The 26,754-nt window shown below is 38.3% G+C and overlaps 1 protein-coding gene across 2 annotated transcripts in view; it reads right to left on the bottom strand.

The window, feature by feature from the left end:
* Positions 1–26,754, bottom strand: part of EDIL3 (EGF like repeats and discoidin domains 3) — a 263,797-nt gene that overhangs the window by 67,777 nt on the left and 169,266 nt on the right. For both annotated transcript variants that reach the window (XM_075136303.1, XM_075136302.1), the window contains one exon: positions 11,662–11,843. In XM_075136303.1, the coding sequence (XP_074992404.1) occupies positions 11,662–11,843 (182 nt within the window). The remainder of the gene's footprint in view (positions 1–11,661; positions 11,844–26,754) is intronic.

The following is a 26,754-nucleotide window of genomic DNA, read 5'->3' as shown; positions in this document are numbered from 1 at the left end:
TGTTTCGCTTACGTGGATGCAGATCCAGCAAAGTCTCCTCACAACTTTGCTATTAAATCCTCTGCAAACTCATGCTCCCGATACTGTTTTCCAGAGTGCCTTGCCAGACTATCATATCTTATGGTAACAACAAACATCTCTCAGGTCTTTCCTGTACACATTTACAGCTTAGCCCCAGCCAACCACCTAAAGGCAACTCATCACCTTTGCTATCTTCAATTAGACAATTTATATGCTTCAAGTTAGCCATGCTGAATCAGAGACGCAAATTGGCGCACTAATTTAATTTGTCTTTCTGTGAAAAGATCAGAATATAGGTTAAACCCTACTTGTACGGAAAACATAAATACAGGGATTGTTTGGCCCATGTAATGCTAATACGGAGGAGCATATGTTATGAATATTACCAAAAAAGCACTCACTTTATTTGGCTTTTGTTGAGAATTTTCACTTCGTACCTCAGAGAATTTACATAATTAGACAGACTAAAAACTTGCTTGGTCTGTTTCTTCTTATTATTAAGTCATTATTTTAGTCCCAAAGGTAGTTGTTATGAATGCCATTAACTGGATGACATGAATTATTCAAATACTGGCATGTTTAGACTGTCATCTCAAGAAAAGGCCCATAATCAATCTCACATTGTTCAGAGGTTTGTGGCCCTGTAAAATTTCATCTCATTTGCAAAGTATTGATTAAATGGTTATTAACTACCTGCAATTTAAGGTTGGCTAAGAAACACTACGGTCATTTATTGCTATTATTAATTCCTACATATACCTTGAACTTGTGAATACTTTTCCTGCCTTTGGCATGCTAACGCCTCCCAGAAAGAAATTCCCCAAAATGTCTAGAATACTTCTTAAAGTACCAGTCAAAGAATGTGTAAATAAAAATGTCAAGATAAAATATCTATGTGTATTTCCACTTGTAAAATAGCTTTGATCAATAGCTCATAGAGGTTAGAAGGTGGGATGATAGTCTCGGGTCACAGAAACAAACATGCACTTTTCTTTTAATCCTACATGAAAACCTTCTTCTTTAGGGAAAAGAAGTAAATTCAAAAGGTGCAATATTAAAATCACCGTGAAAATATACTCAGGGAAAATTCTTAATGTGCCTGCTGCAATTATCAGAGGTACTTCCTATTGCACCCTTTCCATTTATTTTAAGGCTCTTTGGTAGATGCACTGTAGAAAAAACATTGATAACAAATATGATCTGCCCTGAAGCCCAAGAAGGACAACCGGGAAGAATTCCCATTCTGACCTCAGTGGGCTTTGTCTAGGTCGTATGTAACTTCTCAGACCAAGAAACGTTAAGAAAGAAGGAAATGTGCTAGAAAATGACAAGTCTGTTGCCCAGATGAAGAAATTATCTCCATTAGTTTTGCATATTAAAGCTGAACCTGGAATTGAACCCATCCATTGAAAGACGGGAGCTAAAGCACAAACTTCCCTGGCACTCTGAGATCCTTACTGGGGTTTTGTGATCATTACATATTCCCAGCTTACTTTAACACACTGGAAAACTAAAACCGCTTAGTTCCTCCACCAGAATAAACCCAGTAAGTGATAATAGTGCTATCAAATGGCGCACAAACAACCTGTGCAGAGAATACTTCTTAACCATAGTTCACTACCTTGGCTTTCTATGAAGCTTATCTTCAGAAATTATACTGATTACTACTGTAAAGGAAGGGGAAGAGTCTACCTGAAGAGTGGTTCCACAGGACATGATCGTCATGGGCTGTGCAATGGGCAGGCTTCCTTTCCTATGTAATCCAGGCTACATCAGCCTTGGGAGATGCTGTAAATCCCACTATTCAAACGAGGTCTGGATTTTTTGCAAGGAGTCCATGAGGAACAAGTGACACAGTACAACTGTGCTTGCAGACTCTTCGTGAGTAATCGCTTCTCATGCTATCACACTTTAGCTACCCTTCCTCAGCCAGTAATGAAATGCTGTTTTCAGTTGCTAAATAACTCACAAAGCAGTATTTCAATTTTCATAACACTGATCATAAAATATACATCTTTACCCCCCTTCTTACTTGGTCAAGATAATCCTAATCATCATATACTTACTTAAAACTTTTTTTCCAATAAGCCTGGCAGCCACAGCTGGCTTCATGCTGCCTATCGTCCTGACCATACCATCCTTTTGCTCTTCCCATGTATCTGCAAATACCTTGTCTAGTTAGTGCAAAATCTTTTTAATTGTCTGTTTATAGAGGACCCAAAGCACATTGAAGCTCCAGCTGTAACTCGGCCTTCTGACTGATCTAGAAATGCTGCTCATAATTAGGGCAACTGTTAGACTGTGTTCATCTCCTGACAAAATTTGTGGGAGAAAGACAAATGGGAAAATAGGAGCACGTGAAAGCAATCCTGCCCACATATTGTCATCTTTGAGAATAATCTGTTAGTTGCTATGAGACTGGTTGTGTAGGGAGAGAGGCCAAGGTTTTCGATGGACACAAGTGGAGCGAAGAGGTAGATTACTGAGCACACAGGGAACAGATGGCTTTGTGACTGCTGAAAAGATTATGCCACTCAAATGACTTCTCCACCCACAGATGCTATTAGAGAAAACGAAAAGTTGACTCAAACGATTAATCCCTCCTGAATCTTAAGAAATTGGCTGAATATTGTTTGAATCACAACAAACACACTCATAATATACTTTTCATTATCTCTTGAAATTAAGAATCAATAGACAAAAATTTTTATATATAAAAAGAAAAAGTTACCCTTCAGTGAGACTTTCCAATGATTTTAATTATCTCTGCATTTTTCCTCAAAATACTTTTTCTTTCTACAAAAGTTGGCAGGCAATAGATTAGATTAAAAACATTAAACGTTGCTTGGTTTTGTGATAGATGAAAAAAAACCCCTCAAAATCTGAAAAGTCTCTTTGAAAGACTCAAGACTTGAACGATGTCTCTTTATCTTAACCTCTCATGGAATAAGAAGGTTATAAAAATGCAAGAGTAAAATACACTCCTATTTTTCAGTCCACAGAATTGATGTTCCAGCGAAATTAGAAGTCTTCGAGATGACAAGCACACGTCATTATTTCCAGGGGAGGTCAAGGAGTACTTTAGCCCTTGTTTTCTGCTGTAGTATCACGGTGCTGGTGACTTCCCATACTTCTAACAGCCTATATAAAACAGTAACTTTTCTCCACCAGCTGTATAATCGCAGAGAAACATGGAGGCGCAGCCAGGGACGGCATGCTTGCTTCTCCACAGCTAGAGCTGTACCAAGGCTTTGCCTCTATTTTCACCCTGCAGATTGCTCTGCACTTCTGTGACCTACATATACACATATGAGCTCGGCATATATATACTGCTCTGGGGCCATCGACTCAGAGGTAATTGTATATACATGCCTCTGTACCACACACAAAAAAATCTTAATATAATATATATTAGGATATTAAATCTTAATAGAATATATAAAAAGTAATTTTACTTTTTCACGGACTTTGTTTCCTGAACCTTAGCTGTAATGAAGTGACTTAAAACAGCTTTTTTCTAGAAGTCAATAGCAGAGGAGTAACTATAAGTGACGATCGTTTGCTTTGCTGGTTTTGAAAGTGAGTGTTTACAACGTAAAATATGACTTGTTTGACTATCGCACATCAGCATAGTATCATCTTACAGACTCAGATGCTGTCCTCCCCACAGGAGGACTATGATGCCCACACATCACTCCATCGCGGTTGGCGAGCCACCACATAGGTGCTGGGGCATCTCCACATGCGACTTATTACTAACACGAGAAACCAGACGGACACATATTAGCTCATTTCAGTGTGTCACCACTTGCTGGTTTGATTACTTTTAGTATCAGGACGGTAAATGTGAAAAACAATTAAGTCAAAATAGATGGTGTTACAGATGCATGGAACAATGCGATTAAAAGTACTGTTACTTCAGTCGTTCAGCCATATTACATGGAGTAATTAAGGAAAGCTGGCACGCCGGCTGACAGAGCATGTTATGGATAGCGTTCATAATAGCATCAAGTTTCAGTTGCCATGGGGATGCTAACTCTGGACTCACTGCTTTTGTGTATCCGAAACCTCAATCAAAAGTTGTTTTAATACATCTGTGCGTGGGTGTTTGTGTGTACAAAGAATGAAACTAGGAGATATAAGATTATATCAAATAGATACCAAGATATGGGACACAAGAGAGTATCTGGATGATTACACTAAGAAATAGGCTCCCAGTCCTTTTGTTTTCTTGTCTGTTTTGAGTACGTAAATTATATTTTTAGCATGTAAGCTAAATGTATAGACGTTGAGGGAATCTGCAGCTAGCAGACGTTGGTACTGAGTTCACTGAAGTCAGTGAACTTATGGCAGCCTTTGACTAGCTGAAGATCTCTCTTAATTCCTGCAGTTCAAAGGTCCTACGTGGGATAGTTTTGAGAGAATTCAACTGCACTTTTGTTATTAGTTTCTGTTCTCCCCTGCCAAGGGCTTTCAGGTACTTAGCGCCACTCATCAATATCCCCCAAGGAAATCCTCCTATGATATTAAGTCAAATTTTGGAGTATTGACAAAAAATGCAGAGCTTTAATAGTTTTTTCAGCATTTAACTTAGCAGATTAGGTCTTCCTCTATGGTTCAAATCACCTTACATGATGACTCTGAGATTGTATTTCATGAGGTTCACTTGGCCACATTATACTAAGCTGAGAGCTATATTAAGTAATATTAAATGTTTAACCTATGATGACAGGTATTTTTGGAAGTTGATATAACAGTACTCATGAATGAGGAAATGAACTTTGACAAAATGAATGTTTTGACAGATGGTAGTTTGCTTAGAGCTCTTACTAACAGATGTTTGAATGAATGTTCTGCAAGACCTCTGTGTATTTTGGGTTTTATCATTTTATTAGCAAATAGCTATCACCTGGTGTATACTTGCTCTTTGGAAGTTCTTGATGTGGAAGCTGCTGATTTTTTCCCTTGCCTTTTTTGGAGAAAAAACCCCAACACTTTATGATTTCTGCTTGGGGATAAGAATGTTGGAACTTAGAAAGTCTTTATTATAAATACATGTTTTTGTGTGTCACAGTAGTTATGATTAGGTTTGTGAGATTCACAGACACACAATTAACTATGCCAGTATTAGGGACTGCCAGCCCCCAAAAATGTGAGGCTAAGTGCCAGGTGGGATTGAAACCACAGGTGATGTGGGAGACACTTGTGTAAAAAACAAATTTAGCCACAAACAAAAACATACATTCTACCTACCAGAAACATTATTCCAGTATATTTAGACTTAAAAAGAAAAAAAAAAGAAAAAAAAAGAAAAGCATTCTCAAAAATCACTAAATAAATTACCAACATGGCTTCTGGAGTAGAAACTAGAATTTATATTCTCTCAAACAAGTATCCTAATCACTGTGCTGCACAATTCTTCTCTTACCTTGCTGATTTTAAACTACCTTAATGTAAACATCATATCCAGGAACACATCAATACACCATTATTCTTCAGATATATTTTTAGTGAATGCTGTGTACAGGCAATACTTAAGGATGACTCTCATGCTCCATTTTCTCTGGATGAACGTTTCCATCACCCGTGCAGCACGCTGACTCTGTGCACACCCTCCAAGGCACTGGACATTTCCATGCATTTCATGGGATGCCCAGTGTATTGGTCACCACTTAATCACTCCGATTTCTGCTGTGGGAACAAGTTCTTATAAGAACTACATTTTTGTGGCTCTAACTGTACTTAGTTGACCTTAAAATTCTATATTACACAGGGGCTTGGGAAAAATTTTACCCTGAATCTGTTGGGGTAGATGCCTTTCCGTCACAGGTCACCTTTTGTATTAAGCATCTCGACAGGAAGACTATTTACTCAGAGTTTCAAGAAATATAATGAAGAAATTTTCTTAAAATTGTGCAATGTTATTAAAAAAGAAAAAAGGATTATTTAAAACAGATGCGCTGAGAAGGTAAAAATGAATAAACTCAATGTATTTTATTTTGGACTAGAATACTAATTCTGTAGTATTCTATACTATATTCAAATTACCAATTACAAGTTGGGCACCTTTTCCATCAAACTGCTCTATCTCAAAATATGGAGTTTCATCTGAACTTTAGCATATAGTTTAAGAAAAGCAATTTAGGGAAGAATTTGAAAAAAGGTTGGAACCAGAATGCTCTTTTCATATATTGTAAATAAGACTTCTAGCTTTTCCATTTTGAAATCACATTTGACATTGAGAAATTGATCCCAAAAAAGAATAAAAATATGAAATAGAGCTGAAAGGAATGAAAGGAATGAATTATTTGAAGAGGAAAAAACCCCAAACTAAATATTTTGGATATTCTTGTATGCAATAAAAACTAGGGGGAAAAAGCTAACTACTCAACCTGAAGCAACTTTATTTCCCGTTTTTTGATTCTGCAACCAAACTGAGCAGTCCGGCTGTTTTGTAAAGGAATCCTCCTCCTTCTCACAATAATAAAATTAAATATTTGAATATTTTATTTAAAAACCAATTGGTAACCATACTGATGTCTCTGGAGAAACGGTTCCTGCTATTTTAATGAGGGATAACAAAATAACTTTTTTGTTTTTCTATTTAATAGCTTGCATTTATATACAACAGTCTCCAGCAACAGTTCAGGTATTCAATCATAGCTCCCACACAGTGATATGATATGCTGTAATTAGTTCATTTTCTTAATATTCTGCAGATGTAAGGTATGCCCAAATCTGCTCTTGGTGGCTGTGGATTAATACTGACCTTGTAAAAACAATTTCCATGTCCAAAAGACCACAAAGCACTTCAAAAAGAGCTGGTGGTCTCTTGTACACCATTAAAATTATTGCATCATCAGGCACATTCCTCACAGGGATCCTCTTCACACTCAGGGGATGGGCAGAAATTAAGGGATCTGTCGTTCTCAGATGTGATAGCTCAGTCACTGTGCAACAGCAGCAATTGCATGGGAACCAGCAGGCACTGATCTTTTCCACTCCTTGCTTAATCAACTCGCTACAGCCAGGATGAGGAAATCAAATTTACCCCATCCTTTCCTTAATCAGAACTTTCCCTGACCCCTCCAGACTCAAAACATCATCTTTGCCAACTGTACCAATCTTTGCTGTGTAATGTTTCCTACCAGACTTCACTGCGTAGCCTTAAATCTGGTACCTTCTACCCTATACCTCTTCTATGCCTTTATCCGCCTTCTCACTTTTGTCTAAGACTGTCATGCATTTCTGAGGTTGATATTCTTAGGACTCTCTGGTACATTGACGACCCAACCCAGCCCAGCTTGCCCTGCGATGCAGTAGCAGGAGCCACTGAAGCTCTGCTGTGAGCTCCTTCTCCACTCCAGGCTCCCTGACATAGGTGGTATAACTCTTATTGTTCTTGGGCAAATGAACATTTAGGAAGGTTCATCTATGGACTGAGAACCCATTGCACTGGTATTACGTGCAGAACAAAAAGACCATACCTACTCTAAAAGTCTAAAGAAGCAGGACTACTATCTTACAGGAGAATATTCACCCACACCTTGCTCTCTCATCCCTGAGTATAGTTTCTCAACATGCATCCTTCTTCCAAAGATCTTATACACCTTAACTGCACGATTTAGGATTTCAGAAATGTAGGCCAGTCCTAATATTGCTAGTTATACCAAATTATTCTATCTTGTCTTACAGCATTCTTCACGACATTCCAGTTTATGCATTTTTGGCATATCCACCGTGGTTGAAGTCTTTGTGTATTAAAAGGAATAATAACTGCAGTGATATAAAAAAGAATAATATTTTTGTAAGGAAAAGGAAACCAGTCATGAATAGGGGAAAAATTAGTTAAAAAATATTAGGTTTGGGTGGTGAAACTGGGAGGGAAGAAGAAATGTAAGATATAGGCATGGATCTCTAGGTTAGAAATCACTAGAGAGGAGTAACATTTAGAAGGTCCTGTTAGCAGGTTGGTGTTAGCAGTTATTATGACTTTGGATACGGTAGAGAGAGAATAGAAACAACAATCCTGCCCATGGCCATCTCTGATCTGATCCATACTGCCTTGAGAAAATATAGGTATGAATAGAAAAATATAGATATGTGCAAGAAAGGAGTAGAGATGAAGTGGAATTAGAATAAAAAGAAACAGCCATGAATGTAAAAGGACAAAAGGGAAAAAAGAAATCAGTGCTCTCTTAAAAAAAGAGTTTTGACAAAAAAGACTTGTTACCGGAACAGGCAAAGCGACCATTTTGATTATATCTCAGGAACAATTAATGAAAAATAGAAGTCTGGGATTTTTTCTCATTGTATTTGGAAACATTAGAAGTTAGCGTCACTAATAAAGTGTTAAACAGTATACACAGGTGTTATTTTATCACAGCCAACCTATGAGGAGAAACAGAGGTCGGCAGAACTTTAAAAGGGAGATATGACTTACTCTGACTCCAATTTGCTTTCAAAAACATGGTCACTGACCCTTTAAATCACAAGCCAATTACAAGCATTGTAGTGCCATTACTAATTACATGCTGAGAGTGTAAATTTAAAATGGCAATTTCAATTTTCAGTTCATTGGGAGAATGCAGGAAAATGAAATTGCATACTAATTAGTTCATGTGTGTCAGACACCTGAAAGATTAGAGAAAAAAACTCTGCACTCATTACAAGTGAGTTACAAGCAAAGCACTCAAACCTTTCATTGGCCAAGCTGCATATAAATAAAGAAATTAAATGACAAAGAAAATTGATAATGATGGAACAAGGTAAAAATAGCTACAAGCCTGTGCATAATTATACTTTGGGGGACTTTGCCCATTACACACAGCTTCCTTTAGAATTTATCCAGCATTAGAAATTATAAGAGGGTAACAGGCTACTGCTTTAGGTTCACTGCACTAAATGTTAATTTACATTTCCAAAAAATGGAGTGTCTGGCTTTGTAACTTTCTACTTAATCTCTGCAAACATTCACTCTGTTTTTCAGAAGCCATCTTCGGGACCAGCTGCTCCATCACTCAGACCAACATGGAAAAGTTCCCATTTGCAGACCCCTCACATTAAGGAGCCAGGAGGAAGCTGGTGATACAATGAAGAAAGTAGAAACTCAGAGTAGGCTGTTGTTAGAGGGCTATTTCTCCCACAAGAGCAGAAGGAAGGTAGCCAGAAACTTAGCACAAATCAGAGTGGGTGGGCTTTTTGTAACCTTCCACATATGCTTACGAAGTATCTCCCTGGCCATTATGGAAGCTGTGCGAAAATAAGATACGGGATTTCTGCTTCTCCTCTCAACAGAAACCGTTCACCCATACAAGGGTCAGGCAGTGTCTGTCTCTTACAGTGTATTTCACACTTGAAGAACAAGACTGTGCTCTGATGTAAAGAACTACTATGCAGGGCATAAAGTGTGAGTTTGTGGAGGTCTGTATCCTTGCCAAATCAAAACAGGGTTTCTGCAGAAGACTAAAAAGCACTTTTTCTCTACAAGTATCATCTCCCTGACAAATTCAGATTTTCTGTTCCCAGATGTTTTAAGGAGAAAAGTCTTCAGAAAAGGAAAAAGAAATCCTCTCAAGATTTAAACTTCCATTTTTAAACTACAAAGAGTACTTTTATTTGTACTCTGAACTAAAAAGAAAAATAAAATACTTGGCAAGTTTTGTGAAAAGTATAGACCAAAGTTTATCTTTAAAGAAAAATGAGAAGAAAAAGAAGAGAATGCTAGGTGCTTAGTACACATTAATCATACCACTTCATTAGCTTCTAGAAAGTCCTTACATACTAAGGCTGTCAATATTACAGAATAACCTGCATGGGACTGGCACTACCTAGATTAGGTCATTAACTCCGAAAAAGAACGAATTATTCAAACCTGATGCCATGGGCTGAGATTTGTAGACACATTTTCTCCATTGGTCCAAACTTCCTTCCAGGTAAGAGCAAAGGGAAGACTTCCCTGGGAGCAAAGTCCAAGACAGACATAATTCTGGTCTGGGTAGAAACCTGCCTGACAGCTGCCTGGGTGGTGGCTTTGGCAAGTACATATGTGGACGCAACAAACCATCAGCCGTCCCCATCCAGTTCATCTCCTAGTAAAGACATGTCTAGGAGTCCAACGCTAAACGATTCTGAATTTCTTCTCCAGCTCATTTAATAAAGCCCACACTCTGAAGCAGCCCATAAACTACTGTAATACTGACTTTTTCATTATCCATTAAAGTTGCATTAGCTTTCCACTCCTGTGAAAATAATTCTGCTCAAGTCCCTCAGCGTTACTCTTTCCAGTTCTTTTTCAATGTATAAATTTTACAGACTTCCTAACCCCTCTGGTCTTTACGGAAGAAAACTGACTTAAGATACATTGAAGGGCCTTTGTGTTTTCACTCTGCAGTGAATAACAAACAGTAACACTGGCTTCATTTGTCAGAACTGACAAAATCCAGCACTCTCACCACACCAGTTTCAGAAAACTTCATCAAACAGTGCTTTGTGCCTGCTCTCCAAACAAGAAAAATGAACAGGTAATCCTGTATGCTTTTCCCCCACGTATCTGGGAACTGCTCAGAAAAATCAGAAATGGTAATCGGTACAAAAACTTGAGTATGAACAAAAATTATGCCATGTACATGAAGGTAACTTCAGGCAGAGTGTGTCTGACACACCCAACGGACATATGGACAGTTCAACTTACTCAGCACTGGTAGACAAGATGCTCGAGTACCATCTTTTGCTACTCCTGTGGTGGGTTCACTGGGAGGGAAGCACTCTCTTCACATATTGACTATACTCATGAGTGCAAAAGGTTTTCCTGTAAGTATCTAACATCACCTTTGTTAACTAAGAGCTGAAAATGCCAAAGCTTAGCCCAATTCACATATCATGAAAAGAAAACACCATAAAAGTAAAGAGCTACAGCAATCACTAGATAATTATTATCCTCATTAAAATACAGACACAGGACTTCATATTCACTGCTTCATGACTTTTAATGAAGTCATTTGCTGGGTGCAGAGAAATCCAGTCCACAAAGAGGGCATTGCCATTTGAGTCCTTGAGTGGGAATGAAAAAAAAATGTGTATTTTCAGCCCCATGGATGTGGTTGAAATAACAGCTATTTCAACCTTAATTAAAACAGTTCTTGTTACTTCCAGCATGATGCACGCAATGCTTAACCTGTGTGCCCAGAGCAGCACAGAAGAGAGGACAAACTAGTCCTGCAGGCTCTGGTATGGCCAAAACCACATTAAAGCACTCTAGAATTATGCCCAAGGAGGGTTGCATGTGTCACGGTGTCTCCACCAAGAGATATTGCTGCTAAATGCTACTAAGGACCTAATGAGCAAATGTAACCTATGTGGAAAGCAGCTTCCTTGAAAAGGGTCTCTGTAAATTTGCTTCCATGGTTTGGAGCCACAGTGGAACATATGCATGCATTTTTTTAAATAAAAAGATTCGTGCATTTGTAAAGTTGAGATTATTACTGTTTTGCAACTAAATAGTCCCTTTTAGTCTAGGCTACATTTCTGACAGTGAATAAGAATCTAGCTGTTAGTTTACCACTTGTCTTCATCAGTTTCTTAAGTGACTCTGGCAACTGAATCAAGGAGATTTTTTTCCTCCCAAGCTCCATCTGTTACCTGAATCCATGGCCATCTGTCATTTTCTGCAGCAGTCCAAGCATTCACAAGACCCTTCTTATTAAGTCGTGCATAGTATGGATACCATTTCTGGAGTCCAAAAAGAGCTCGATGAGTGGATGACGCAGTAATTTGTTGGTTTGACACAATTCCTCCTTCTATTCCTAGTGGGCCAGAGCATCCTGCAAATGGAAACGACATGAAATGAATGCAACCGAAATGATCAACTCTTCTGAGACCCAAGTGGCTGTAATTACAAATAGCATACAAATAAATCCATAATGTCATGTCAAATACGTTATTAAAAGAGATTTAAAGCACTCGAGTAGCATCTTCTTTTTGTAGAAATGCAAAAAAAAGATACAAAAATATTGCTTGTAAATAACTATTCCCATGGCAAAATTAATGAAATAGATTAAGCTTTAAATTTCTTTTAGTTTGTTCTAGCTGAAGAATTGTGAGTTTGAGTTCTATGGATATCATGAAAGAAAATTATCCTTAGATTCAAATACTGATGGAGCTGCTAAAAGCAAACTTAAAATTCTCTAAGTACAGCAGAGTTTTATATTGCTGCTCTTGCCACAGAGGTTAGCATTTAGCCAATACGCTACATACTATTATTGCAGTTATCTTTAGAAATATGAAACAGCTACATTAAAAACAGTTAAAGGTCTTATACATCTAATCAGCAAACCACAAAGTATGTATTTAACTGTAATGTTCAAATGTTCATAATTTTCTGTGTGGTATTCATCATTAATTGATTCACCTGAAATACCTGTAGACGTAATCTTTTTTAAAGTCAAGATATTTCTGCATACATTGTTTTCTGAAGCTACTCCATTTGGGTACAGGAACAAGAGCATTCAGTTATTGTAAGCAGTCCAAACAGAGAAAATTTTGAAAATTCATTATATACAAATGATCAGCAGTCTACCTACTATTAAATACCCCCAATCACTTTCAAGTAAATAAGGTGGTTTTTTTAAACTCAATTTTGATGCAGAATATAAAGAGAAGCTAATTGCAGGAGCTATTGTAGCAGCTGATCTTGCTCAGTTGCCCAAAAGATCTTCTGCTTTGTGGGTCAACTGCACTTCAGCAATTTCGAACACAACAGGAGAGAGTAGATGTTTACTTACTTACACTTCAGGTTTTCTCAGAAGCCTGGCAGTGTTTCACCTTAAATGGTACTGCTATGAAATCCTTACACCATATGAGCAGAGAGTCACAAATAATTTAATTCCTCGTTAATTTAAAGGTACGGAGGAGAAAAAGTGACCAGTGCAATTTGCTCCTCTTGGCAGAAGCTGAGGCAGGGAGACAATGCTGGGAATCACTGGCAATACAGTCCCTGGGTATTGTGTGTCACTGATAATGGAGACAAATATAAACTAAATTGCAGTTTTAAGTTTATTATGGAGCAAGGGCCACGGACAACTTCGTGCTTGCGCTCTGAAAAGATAAACTGAGACCCCCAGAAAGGTGGGGTTCCAAATCTATTACTTCTTAAATGCAAAAACTGGTTTACTTCCAGAATATGCTTAAATGAAATCTTGAAATTAATGACTGACTTGCACCATACGATGACTTCATGCACATTTTTAACAGTCCACAAAGCTCAGGTAGAATCTAAAGTCCTAGTTCTACTTTTCTGTGTCATGTATCACCCAACAATAAAGGCGGTGCATTCAGCACTTGACTAATAACTCTGTTCATGCTGCACAAAACATAACAAAATGCAGCTCTCTCCTGCTGCTGTGCCAGGTGCATAGTAGTGCCAGAAGAAAACAAACGCTTTGTCACCAGCATAGGCAGGCACTATATAGGATGTATTCAAAAAACCTACGTATGTTGGAAAAGTGTCATTTTTCATTGTGTTATCAAGTGTTACTTAAAAATTGAAAGACCTATTCAAATCTTAGCTCTGTTTCTGAAATCTTTTCATCTATCAGAATAAAGTCTTTTGCTGTATGAACTGCCATATCTGCTTGCAAGCCAGAGGTAGACTACTCTACTTTCCTAAGAAAATTGCATCTTTTCAGAAGTTTCTTATTAAAATGTCTTTGTTGCTTCATGATGGAAAAGAAAGCGCACATGTGTTTCTGCATGTATGTGTAACTCACAAACACACACACGTACACACAGGACTGATTCCACCTTATCATGAAATTAACCGCCCCTAACAGCTGGTATAGATTGATAAGTATTTAAAAATAGGTATGTGAGAAAACAGAAGAGAGCTTTCCAGGAGGAGCTTAAAAAGGAGGCATGGAGGCATGGCAGGTATTTTAATATGGATGTGGAGCTGTATTCTTTTTAAATATTCTCCTCTCATGGTGAGGACCACAGGGATGAGGACACCTGCCAGCCCTGCTCGCGTTATTCAGTGACCTAATGGGAAATATGTGTGCACAAGGACAGACTGCCAGCATGTGTCAGGGCTGCTTTTGAGTGGGGTCCAGAATAAGGGTATTTGGCTTTAGCAGATAATTTAATTTTCAGAAGAAGAACATGTATTTTATGATGAGACCCTTGATCTCCTAAGACAACCTAGCTTTGGCAGACTTGGAAGAGATGTGGATGTTCATTGTTTTTGCTTATCATCCTTTGTTTAAGGTGCAGAACTGTGGAGAGTTTTGATTTGAAGGCATGTTAGTTCTCATGCTTGAGATGCTTTAAATGATGTTTGAAATATGTTTGAATTCCTTACAAGAGAAAGCTGAATTTTCCTTTCTAAATTGAAGGCAGTTAAATTACCAAGTACAGCACTTAACTCTACTTTGTCAGCTGTGACCATATATGGTCAGAAGTGTTTACCTTCCTTAGCTTTAGGACGATTATTCCTGAAATCCAAAGCAAATCTCTGCCTTCAGGGAATAGGTACTTCATTGCACAAGCTTCTTATTTTAATTGCAGTTCCAGTCTTGGTTTGTCATGTTTGTCAGTTTTTCAATGTGAGTTAAACACAAAATTTACCACTTCTAAAAATTAAAACTACCACATTAGAGATACCTTCTACTTCAGTGTTCAGTTCAAGCATAACAACATGAGATGCGTAGGAAATATGAGATTGGATAATAATTTCTAAACAATATTAGCCTTACAAAGTAATATATATGTATGCACCACTAAGATCTGTCTTTAGATGACCATCTTTTTTCACCGCCCTGAAGATCATTCTCATGAGGTGGGAAGCTTGAGACCTGCTGAAGACCTGCTTGCAGGTCCAAATCACGGAACCTGCAAGGCAATCCTACTCTGACCACAGCAGTGTTGATGAATTGAGCATTTTCCTAGGCACAGGTCTCACAGATGGGCCTTGAGGAAGCCCACCCAAGGCTATCTATCTCTTCCTGAGACATCAGGTACCACTACATGCACCCTGAGGGGTTTTTCTGAGTAGTCTTACCTTGAACTTGACCACATTGAATTTAACCTTCTGTTTCATAGACTGGTCAATCTGTATTTCAAGATATTTTTAAAACTTCTCACTCCATTTTAATAATGCTAGGTACATTTCTTAAATTATTGGAACATTTTGCTATCTTTCTTTTTTATTGAACAGACAGGACTTCACCAGAGGTTTTGCGAGGACTCTGTGAGTAAGCTCCTTCCAATGTTAAAGCTGCCCACCTACCCACTCTTTAGGTATTTATTTTTAATCAGACATTATTTCACAAGAAAACCTTTCAATTTACTTTATCAGTTGAAAGGAAATAGTTGAACACATTTTTGGATAGTCAAATACCACACAGCAAATGGACTTAGCCATATGGTCATTAATTTCTTCCAAATACTCCAACAGATTTGCGAGTCATGCTTTCTCCTGACAAAAGCTCTAATGGGGCTACTACTCTCTAAATTCCCAAGAAATTTTCTTTGCCTGTAAACTGTCAGCTGAATAACCTACCTCTGGTTCCATCAAACATGATGTATCAGTAAAAGACTGGTTACAGACTAGCTTCTGCATAAGATATTCAATTCGATACACAAACAATACTTTCCTTCAAGTTAAGATATCAATTATTTCTTTTAGTGCTTAAGGGCTGTGATACGCCACTGACTATTAACAATGAAGGAAACAAGCAAATGCAGCTTTTGGAGATTGTTTGTCTTTTAAATAAAACTGAGATACATATTTTGCACAACAAGTACAAGATGTATTATATTTTGTTGTTATACATCTGCTTCTATTAAATCCACAGTTCATTTAACAAAAATCATGACAGCTTGGGAAACCACAGTCTCCAAGGAAGTAATAATATCACTACAGTGACTGTACAATTCAGTCTGGTCAGCGTCAGTCATTAAATAGAAAACCATTCTTACTAGTTAATGCTGACACACTGGGGTATGACAATCAGCTTGATGCAAGAAAGTAAAAAAAATAAAACAGCAGTTAAAAAGATGCTTGACAGGTTCATGATACAGATTCACAAGGAAGATTTTGTCACTTAGAGCTGTTATTTTAGTGTCATTAAATAGCAAAATACTAACTTAGGCAATATTGTTTTTAATCCTACAGTGACAATTGGTACGTACTAAACAAAACCCTATTGACGCTTCTCTTGTTCTCATCAAACACAAACCTATGCCCATAATGCCCCACTGTCCATGAAGATGAAGGATGCAAAAGTGTACCAATAAACTACATGACTGTGCATGGATCCAGTGAGGGATGGGAAAAGTCAACGACATAGGAAAAGCGAAGGATTCATTTATATCTTTTCAGTTCTCCTAAGAATCCCCACCAACTCATGTGAAGATGGCATGGTTATAAAACTGCCTTGGAGGCTTCTTTTACAATCTCAAACTTAACTAGATCTGAAATGTTATGTACCATTTTGCACCACAAAGCAAATGATCATTAGTCCAGATTTCACTTCCAGACCAAGGGTGCGGGGGTCAAATAGCTCCCCAGACAAAAGACGAGTTCTGCATTTCCATCCTTATCTCTTACAACAATAAATCCCTCCAGCTGAACAAAAATATTTGTGCAAAAGGAAATAGAAGATGACAGTTAGCTTACTGCGGTTTACACTGATATCTCTTCAGAATTAAATGAGAATAGGGAGATATGTTACTGATTCCGCCTCTTAATAGGGGAAAGACAAACCATTTTAAGATAAATAATTACAACAGTAGAAGATAATAAGCAGAAAGCACTGGGTAAACATGTTACTTTGGTATATTTAAATTGGACTTCTACATTTATGTCAGTCCACAAATTAAGCAAAACCTCCAAATGGTTTAAAATTGCTTGAAAATGTGAGGATTATGCCTCTGCAAACAGAATAAAAAGATTTCTTGTTATTGACGACAAAACATGCCTGATTTTGCAGCATGAATATATAGCTTTCATTTCCTCTGTTGGTTTGTCTTTAGCTAACGTCATCAAAACAAACAGATGCAAAATTGAAGGCATGCAGAAAACAAATCTGCTTTAGACATCTGCAATCCTGCCTTTCTCCAAGCACCTCATTTTCTGGAATGAGATTACTCTAGCTGTGCTTAGCATAGCATGGTAATTGTGCTGAACACAAACCCTGACAACGGGATTACAGATGACCTCTGATATTGCAGTAATTAATGCTGCTCCCCACCATGCAATCTAGGCTTCAGTCTCCTATTTCTTCTTCTTGTTCCTCCTGCCATCCACACATCCTTGCCCAGTTTGTTCTGTCAAGGATAGCTCTCTTCAGATAACAGTGAATTTGTTTTTATAGGAGCTTGTTAGATGGATATGGACAACCATTTAGCAATCTGCTATTAAATTGCCCATCCATACGCAATGTATGAAGGGATGTTGTTGTAGGGCTTGTTTTTTCACAACCATGACGTGATAATGCTAAAATCCTCTATTCTTTATAAATACTATGTAAAGTGCTTTTGCAGAGAGGTGGCTGGGAGACACAGCTTCCCTTTCTACTAGAGATGTCGGTGGACCCTCTCACGGTTTTAGTGACATGATGGTCCCCGATTGCCAACTTCACCGTTGCACAACGGGATTACAGATGACCTCTCATATTGCAGTAATTAATGCTGATACATGCATAAGCTCCCCACCATGCAATCTAGGCTTCAGCTTCCTATTTCTTCTTCTTGTTCCTTCCCACAGAGACTTCGGCTCTCTGACCATCAGCATTTTGGCCTGCAGTCCCCAGGGTGAGATTCACATTCCTCTGATGGTCATTCAGAGGGATTTTCTACACTGAGCAGGTCTGCAAAAACTTGTACTTCCAGCATAGAGCAGGAGTATACGGAGACGACGGCTCAGACACTGAAAGCAGATTATGTCTTTTTTATACAGTGCTGTGTCTGAAATGGAGGGTTGTTATTCAGGACTAATTTGCTTAGTTCTAGTTTGGCAATTTCTGCATTCTGCCGGTTGAGTAGAATGGATAGGATTGTAAATTCCCCACAAAAAGCACAGGGATTAACATCTGGGGAACTGCAACATACAGCACAGTTGAAGAGGGGACCTATCCAACAGGAATATAATTAAAGGAAGATACAACTTCTGATTTAGGAACTCTGTAAACTCAAGACTGCTGGAAACTGGGAAAATACAATGGGAGAACCACCACTTAGTGCTCATCCTTTTTCTTACACTCATTCATTAAGCATTCACTTCAGATCACTGTCCAAGGCAGGACTATTGGACTGTCATCAGACCAAGCATGGTTATTCTTATGCTCAAAAAGAAGGGTACATCTAAAATCTTGTATCTGCAAAGATGTAATCAGAAAAATCACTTTTTTAGTATTGCTCCATGAAGTGGTTGTTGCTGCTATGTTTGTGCTGAACTCCATCACATGAATGTTATTGACAGCATCCTAGGCATGTTGAAAACGCTTTTAATGGAACTGGCCTGGGAAGAGGACTTCCAGAATGAAGACGTGCTGTTTGTGAATCCTTACCAGAGAAAACCACAGCTTCAAATGATCTGGAAAAGTCTCTATTCCAAGACATGTCAACTACATTACAGCCATGCCATTCCTGACAAATGTTTGCTGAATGCCTTTTTTCAAAAGCTCCAGTAGTGAACATTCAAAAATCCCATTTGGTGTTTGATTGAAGTTCAACTTGAATCTTTCTTATTCCATTTATTATTCCTTGTCCTGATCCTATGAATGTGGACAACAATGTCCTCTTCTTAAAATAGCCTTTAGCATATCTGTCTCCTCTCCTATTGTCTTTTCTACCTGGGGATGCCAAATAATCACAATTTACACCAAGCACATGGCGTAGCACAAAGTGTGAAGGAGCACAGCTGCCCTTGCCGTATGAGTTATTGTACTAACTGGAGGCACAACCCAAAATCCAGGGGAGAGTTTAGAACCCAGAAAAATGATCGGCTGAACCTTGACTGTGATGTACCGTATGGCCAATTTACAGCCGCAGCAGAAAACTACTGTCACTCCATGGTGATTTCAGAAAGGACCGTTGTCTAACCGCCAAATACAAAATGCTTCCTCTGAGTTTATAACATTATTCAAGTTACAGCATTCAACAATTCACTGATACACGTTATCTTTATTTTATTCTGTTTTCAAGCAGTGATTATGACTTAAAAAAAAAAGAAAAATTAAATTATATTGCAGTAAGGAGTTAGAGGAGTTTAGTTTCTCAAACTCCTCTGCTAAGCTCTCATACAGAAATATATTAATCTTTACGTGAAAAACGATTTTTACATTTCAAGTTGGCACTGTGAAAAATAACATTTCTACCATGTTTGAGTAGTGACATTAACCAGTTTTACATAACTCATAGCCGCTTAAACGCTACTAAGATTAATCTGAATAAAACAGAAATTATGGAATAAAACTAAAAAAGATTTTCACAAGGATTAAACTACATTCTTATTATAGTAGTTAAATTCATAGGAGCTTTCAAGCCATACTACAACATAATTGACATGTGGTCATACTTACACACTTAAGGAATGGCAGACACAGAAACCATAGACCCTAAATGCCACATAACAGTAGCTGATTATTATTATTATTATCTTAGGTTGCAATAACATGAAAAGATATATGATTCCGAGTTCTATTTACCAATCCCAAGATTTTTTGGTGGATCTGAACTTGTGCAGCTGTGGGTGGAGGAGATCTGTGCAGTTGTGGATCAATTAATTACTTCCTTTACTTCTAGCCATTATAAATGGCTGTGGCACACAGTACAGCCAATTAACAATTTAGGCATAACTTAGGCATGTAAAAATGAAATTAGGAACCCAGCTGGATTTAAAAATAATCTTTTTTATTTGCTGCTGCTGAACCCTGAGCAATCCATGCACTTCTCCCCTCCTCAGGTATTGATAGAACTATTTCTTCAAAGAATACAAAAAACCTCAGCAGCTTTCCAGCTATGTTAGGACATTTGATAATGAGACACAGTATTCTGCGAAAGTTCAGCCTGATTTTAAGATAGCTACAGACAACTTCTTTCAGAGCTCCTTGGTCTCATATTTACATTCGTTTTTTTTTTGTGTCTATGGAGCACGCAACACAGACAAAACCTTACCTATGTGGCAAATACATTATATTGTAGTGTATCCTCTCTTCTCCCTAAGTTCATTCCAAAGGACGTGTTTTTTTCTGTCACAGGCCAACATTTGTACTAGAAAAACTAGTAATTTTTAAATAGAGTGGATGAATATATCCTAAACTGGTAATATTACTATTTCCAGGAACTGACAGCACTCCCAGGAAAAAGAATGCAAGCTAAAGAATATTCATACCAGTGCTGCAAAATGGGGTTCACCACTTGGAAGCTCATATTCTGCCTCTCAACTGGAGTGACCCGCTGATGCAAACGCACAATCACAGCTGTGATAGCTGGTGGGAATGCTAATTTCAGAGGTGCTAACTGAATAGGAAATCTCACTGATTTCCTTTATAACTTTTGTTAAATCTATCAGGAGAGGTGAAATACCTGGATTCTGACCAGCTGACTGTTTTGAAGCTCTGCCTGATTCTCTGAATTAGTTACAGGAACCAGATGCTGATAGTACTTTTTTTAAAAAGTGCTAACCAACTACTGCTAATCTGAAGACAGCCCATGACATATGTATCTATGCGCTCAATGATTGCTTCTTCTCAAAATCTGCCTGTTCCAAAAAGCAACTGAAAAAAAACCAAACCCAAAACTTCTCTTGGAAGTAAAACTGGAAAGACAAGATATAGCTACACTGAAAGACAATCTGCATTTTTCTAGCAGGTCTAGAATGGAAATCAGTGGGATTACAACATCAATGTAATTAGCATTCCTGAAAGCCAGCCTGACAATGAGAATGTTCATTTGCCAGGAGAAGAGTATGTGCTTTTCAAGTGGCAAATCTCATTTTGCTGCCTAGAGACATTCTTTCTCTCTTTGTCATTGTTTTTTCTTTCCCCATCAGAACAGCAACTGTTCCTAGAAATGACAATATTACTCGTTACAAGATGTATTCATTGAAATTGTTTAAAAACTACTAGCGGCACTAATATGAATTCTGCATTACAATGGAATACATGTTCTTCAGAAAGAAATAAAAAGATGGCAATATCCTACAATATTCTGCTGAAGTGATATACTAAATATGAGCTATATCCACAGCACCGAACACAAACTGCATGCAAACGACTGCTGTTTAAATCTGACTCCCCAGAAACAACAGTTCTTACGGCCTCTAAGCTGTTTCCATCTTCTTCTATAACGCGTCTAACTTTTTAATAACTGGAAATTCAGATATTGGCATTTAGATCTTGTTCCTGGAAGCCATCTGATGTAGGTATAACCTTATATTCATGTAAAGCAGCTTTAAGGATCAGGGCTCGAAGCCCTGTTACAAATACAGAATTAATTTAAAGTTCATGGACTTTCATTAGAGTGGAAAAAATTCAGAATGAAGATTCAAAAAGTTATCTTTGTATATGCGCGGTAAAAGAAGTCTTTTATTACTACAGCAGCGTAGTAAAATGAAATGTAATATTTGTGACTCCATGGTGTATTTTAAACATAAACCAAATCTGTATATATACTTTTTTCCCCTTACCCCTTTGTTTTTCCTTACCAACATCTCTTTTCACCATAAAGAGGACATTATTCCAAATTGTTTATATTTTAAAATAGCTAACCAAACAAAGCAAACATAAGGGATACAATTCATGTGACCCAGCTTCAGCCGTCTAAAAGTTACACACCTACCCTGAACTAGCTGCTCAGGCTCCTTCTGTCATCTGTGGGAAGAAACGGGCAACTCTAAACCATGATTTCCATTACTCCATTATCTAGTAAGAAAGTGTTTAAGACAGATGGAATCATCTTTTCTGTTTCTACTGACCAAGGAACAAGCCTAGAACACTATCTTCAACTTAGCGCCTAGCTTTAGGAGGCTTAAATTAAGTGAAATGAATCAGACAAGTATTAAAAACACTGAAAAGACATTACTTTAAAAATATAGGATGATATACTTTTCTGCAAAGTTAGATTTACTAGACAGTTAATGTACTTGAGCTTTATAGAAAAAAGTCTTTCAAAAACAGATGCCAGGGAAAAGATGAGCATAACAGCAAATAAACAACATTCCAGACTTTAATTTTTCTGTTGAAAAACATAATCACGAGAAGGCTGATGTGACTTTGGAATTGGAATTACGAAGTGATTCAAGTTGAAATACCCTCATCAAACCTCAAAAAGCTATTTGCCATAAAAAACCCAAGTGACTCCTCATTCTGTCCGTATTACATCTAATGTCACTGGTGGTGTATCCCAGGGATCAATACAGGGGTCAACACTGTTCAAACTCTTCATTAATCCTATACGCTTATACAAAGTGCACCTTCACCAACTTGGCAGATGATACAAAACTGGGACAAGTGGCTGACACACCAGATGGGTGTGCTGCCTCCAGAGGGACCTCACTAGGCTGGAGAAATGGGCTGAAGAGGAACATCATAAAGTTCAACAAGGGGAAGTGCAAAGTCCTGCCCTTAGGGAGGAACAGCCCCATGCACCAGTACATGCTGGGGGGCTGACCAGCTGGAAAGCAGCTTGGCAGAGAAGGACCTGGGAGTCCTGGTGGACAACACGTTGACCATGAGCAGCAATGCACCCTCGTGGCAAAGAAGGCCAACAGCCTCCCGGGCTGCATTAGGCAGAGCATTGCCAGCAGATTGAGGGAGGTGATCCTTCCTCTCCAGTCAGCACTGCGGAGACACATCTGGGGTGCTAAGTCCAGTGCTGGGTTCCCCACTATTAAAAAGACATGGACTTACTGGAGTCAGTCCAGCGCAGGGCCATGATGACTAAGGGACTGGAGCATCTGACTTACAAGGAGATGCTGAGAGAGCTGGGACTGCTCAACCTGCAGAAGTGAAGGCTCAGGAGGATCTTATCAATGTCTATAAATGTCTGATGAAAGGGAATGAAGACAAAGGAGCCAGAATCACTTCAGTGGTGCCCACTGACAGGACAAGAGGCAACAGGAACAAATTAAAACACAGGAAATTCCATCTGAAAGGAAGAAAGAAGTTTTGGGTGTTTGTTTTTTTTTTTTACTGTGAGAATGGTCAAACACTGGAACAGGTTGTCCAGTGAGGTTGTGGAGCCCCATCTGGGGAGATACTAAAAACCTGAGTGGACATAGTCCTGGACAACTGATTCTAGGTGGCCCTGCTTGACTAAATGAGCTCCAGAGGACCCTGCCAACCTCAACCTTTCTGTGACTCTCTGATTCCAAATAGTTCTTTCCAGATCAATGCTCACAGACTGGTAAATCCTGGTGTCAGACCAACACAGAAGAGCCCTTCCTCAGTAGGAATAATCTGACATTGTTCTGTTGACTTTAAAGTGCTATTGATTTACAATGGGTGAGTATTTGCCTCTGAAATACTTCACTTTATCCAGTATTATACAGTGCTACATGAAATAATAATAATGATGATGATAATGATAATAAATTTGTTCATTGATTTAGCACTTTTTTCTTCTTGGGAGCCATTCTTAAGCAGAACACTTCATAGAAATGTGTTTGCAGTTCACATTTTTTTTATAGAATTAAGTATGAATATATTTCAGTCCCAGTCAGTCACAGTCTGTTAGAATGATACCTAATATACAAAAATTCTGTCTGTTTTCCTATATCAAATTAAATTTTTGCTGTTAGCTGCATGGATAATCAGTATATTTTAAAAAGTAGAAGAATTTCTAATTGGAGGAATTACATCTTAATTTCCAGGAGAAGTTAGAATCCCAAGGAGACTTTTCCTTTTCCAGAAGATGCCGTCTTTGCTTACGTATGCAGACCATATGAGTCAATGTACACTGTGACAGACTGAAGAAGAGCTAAAATCTTAAGTTACTGGAAGCACTCTGTTTGGCTTTTTACATTCAGTTTGCTTCAGTCATACTTGCGCAGAGCAAACATACTGTGTGGAGGTATTGTGAAGGACAGTCACATATCCCAGCTCATTATCCAATTAATTGTCTCATGGTTTGGCTTCAGCAGTCCAAGAGCACTGATTACAGTGTACACTGTTCAGCTGGAGACTACACAGACACAGTAGGTATATTCTACATACCCATTTTTTTGAATGTATTGGCCTCCTTTTTTTGTCAAACACATTCTCACTGCCATCTCATCTGCTCTCGAGTTCATGACAGGTTTTTTTCCCCCACTAGCAGCTATTGCTTCTTATGTCATCTCTTAAACCATCACTTTTAAATACAAGCAAAGCCTAAGCCCTCTACAGTCCCTCCCACACAGAGGCAGATTTTCACTTGGAATGAATCCTAAATTCTACAAGGGCTGTGTATGGAACACTGACTTTTTAATTTTAAAACTCTGCAGATCTCTAATATGAATATTAAAATCACCATTGCCCAAAAGGGATAGTATACTACTGCATCCACATTAGCTATAAATCTGGTTTTGCTAATCAGACCTTCACCCATACCTAAAAATCTCTAGCTCAAGTGGAGTTTGAAAATTGCTGATGAGCATAACGTTGGGGAGGAACAGCTGCAGAACACAAGCTCAACTTCGCACAGTTTAGCTATTGGCCATTTCAATCATTCTTAGCTAATCGAATTGTTTGCTTGCTTCATGTAGCTCAAGTGCTTTTTCCACAATCCAATGTTCTGATCTGAGTCATATTGAGTATCTCGGTTGTAGCAACTCCTGTTAATTGTTGTTCTGAAGACTAATCCTACATGCAAGACCAATCAATGTTTTCATTCCCATTGAAGGAATTTAATCAGCACTTCCACTGAGACAAGATAACAGATCATACATTCTCCTTTCTAGTCCATCGCAATGCAAAATGAAACCACAAAATAGAATTTATAAAACTCCATTTTATTTTGCATTTCAATAGACTTGGAGAATATAAAATTTCCGTGATTATTTCAGGTAGTTTTTATCTATTACTAGAAAACTTAGAGCCATTCAGCTCCGAAATCTGATTAACAGAAAGCATTTATCTCCATAAATTTGCTTCACAAATTCAAAAGCAAACAAAATGGATTTTCTTGACCTATTAACATTTTAATTATTATTACTCTGATTTCTGAAGTGTGATTGCAAGTATGTTAGCAGCCATTGTGGTACTGCAGCACTGAGGTGAAGAATATGATTAATCCTGTTTCATGCCTTCACATAAAAAACTGTATGGAAGGCAACATCTTTACCAATTTGCATCAGTAGCAGCTAATGAGCACACAGACACTTCCAGACAAGCAAACTTTTCAAATGATGTTGTGTTAAGCTACAAATCTCTAGGAGGTGACATGAAAATGAAGTGATTAGTTATCTTCCATGCAAAAGAAGACAGCTTTTCAGACAGTAATGGGAAGAATTGCTACCTATTTGCTGATATGTCCAAAGAGATTAAATGCTTTTTATGCTGATGTAGCATCTCAGCCAACAGCAGCGCATTATTCGTTTACCATAGTGGTCAACACAGTTCACGTGTGTAAGCAATGGCTATCGGAACTAATCGAATATAAAGAAATTGGATGTTACATTCTACGTCTCAACAGTGCCATTACTGCTAAGTGACTATCATGCGCCTCCATTACCAAATCCTCTCTTCATACTTTTATAGTAAGGTTGTAAAATTCACTTTGGCCTTCACTTGCTCTACAAGTTCCATGCTGAAGACACAGACTGAAAATAAAGTTAGGCAACTCTTAGGTAGTCTGAGGATTGAAAAAATGGAAGCAAAAGGATTTTTGAGTTCTTTTGGCACCTGATAATGACTTGCTTTTTCCAGCGGTAATGTGATTTCATGACATAGTGCTTTTAGGAATTGTGCCTAGATGAAAAAGTTAGATTTAGGGACTACAGAGTTGCACTGATAGATCAGTGCTCCACTCCCATCTACGAAAAACAGCTCTAGGATGCACTGTGGGAACTACAGGCAAGTCAGTCTACTTCGACATCTTGTAAGCTGCTGAGTCTATAATTAAGATCACTAAGTGCCTGGATAAAGACAATCTGTTGGAAAAGAGCCAACATGACTTCTGTAAATGGCAGTCCTGCCTCACCTGATGGAGTCCTTTAATGCTGACAATATAGAATCATAGAATCATAGAATCATTAAGGTTGGAAAAGACCTCTGAGATCATCGAGTCCAACCATCAACCCAACACCACCATACCCACTACACCATGTGCCTAAGCACCACATCTACATGTCTTTTCAATACTTCCAGGGATGGTGACTCCACCACTTCCCTGGGCAGCCTGTTCCAAGGTTTGACCACTCTTTCAGTGAAGAAATTTTTCCTAATGTCCAATCTAAATCTCCTTTGGCGCAACTTGAGGCCATTTCTTCTCGTCCTATCGCTAGTTACTTGGGAGAAGAGACCAAAACCCACCTTGCTACAACCTCCTTTCAGGTAGTTGTAGAGCGCAATGAGGTCTCCCCTCAGCCTCCTCTTCTCCAGGCTAAACAGTCCCAGTTCCCTCAGCCGCTCCCCATCAGAGTTGTGCTCCAGGCCCTTCACCAGCTTCGTTGCCCTCCTCTGGACATGCTCCAGCCCCTCCATGTCCTTCTTGTAGTGAGGGGCCCAAAACTGAACACAGGATTCGAGGTGCAGC

This window comes from Calonectris borealis, chromosome Z (genome assembly GCF_964195595.1).
Source record: "Calonectris borealis chromosome Z, bCalBor7.hap1.2, whole genome shotgun sequence".
Taxonomy (NCBI): Eukaryota; Metazoa; Chordata; class Aves; order Procellariiformes; family Procellariidae; genus Calonectris; species Calonectris borealis.
The sequence above is the reverse complement of the archived record's forward strand: the minus strand, read 5'-3'. Positions and strand labels throughout refer to the sequence as shown.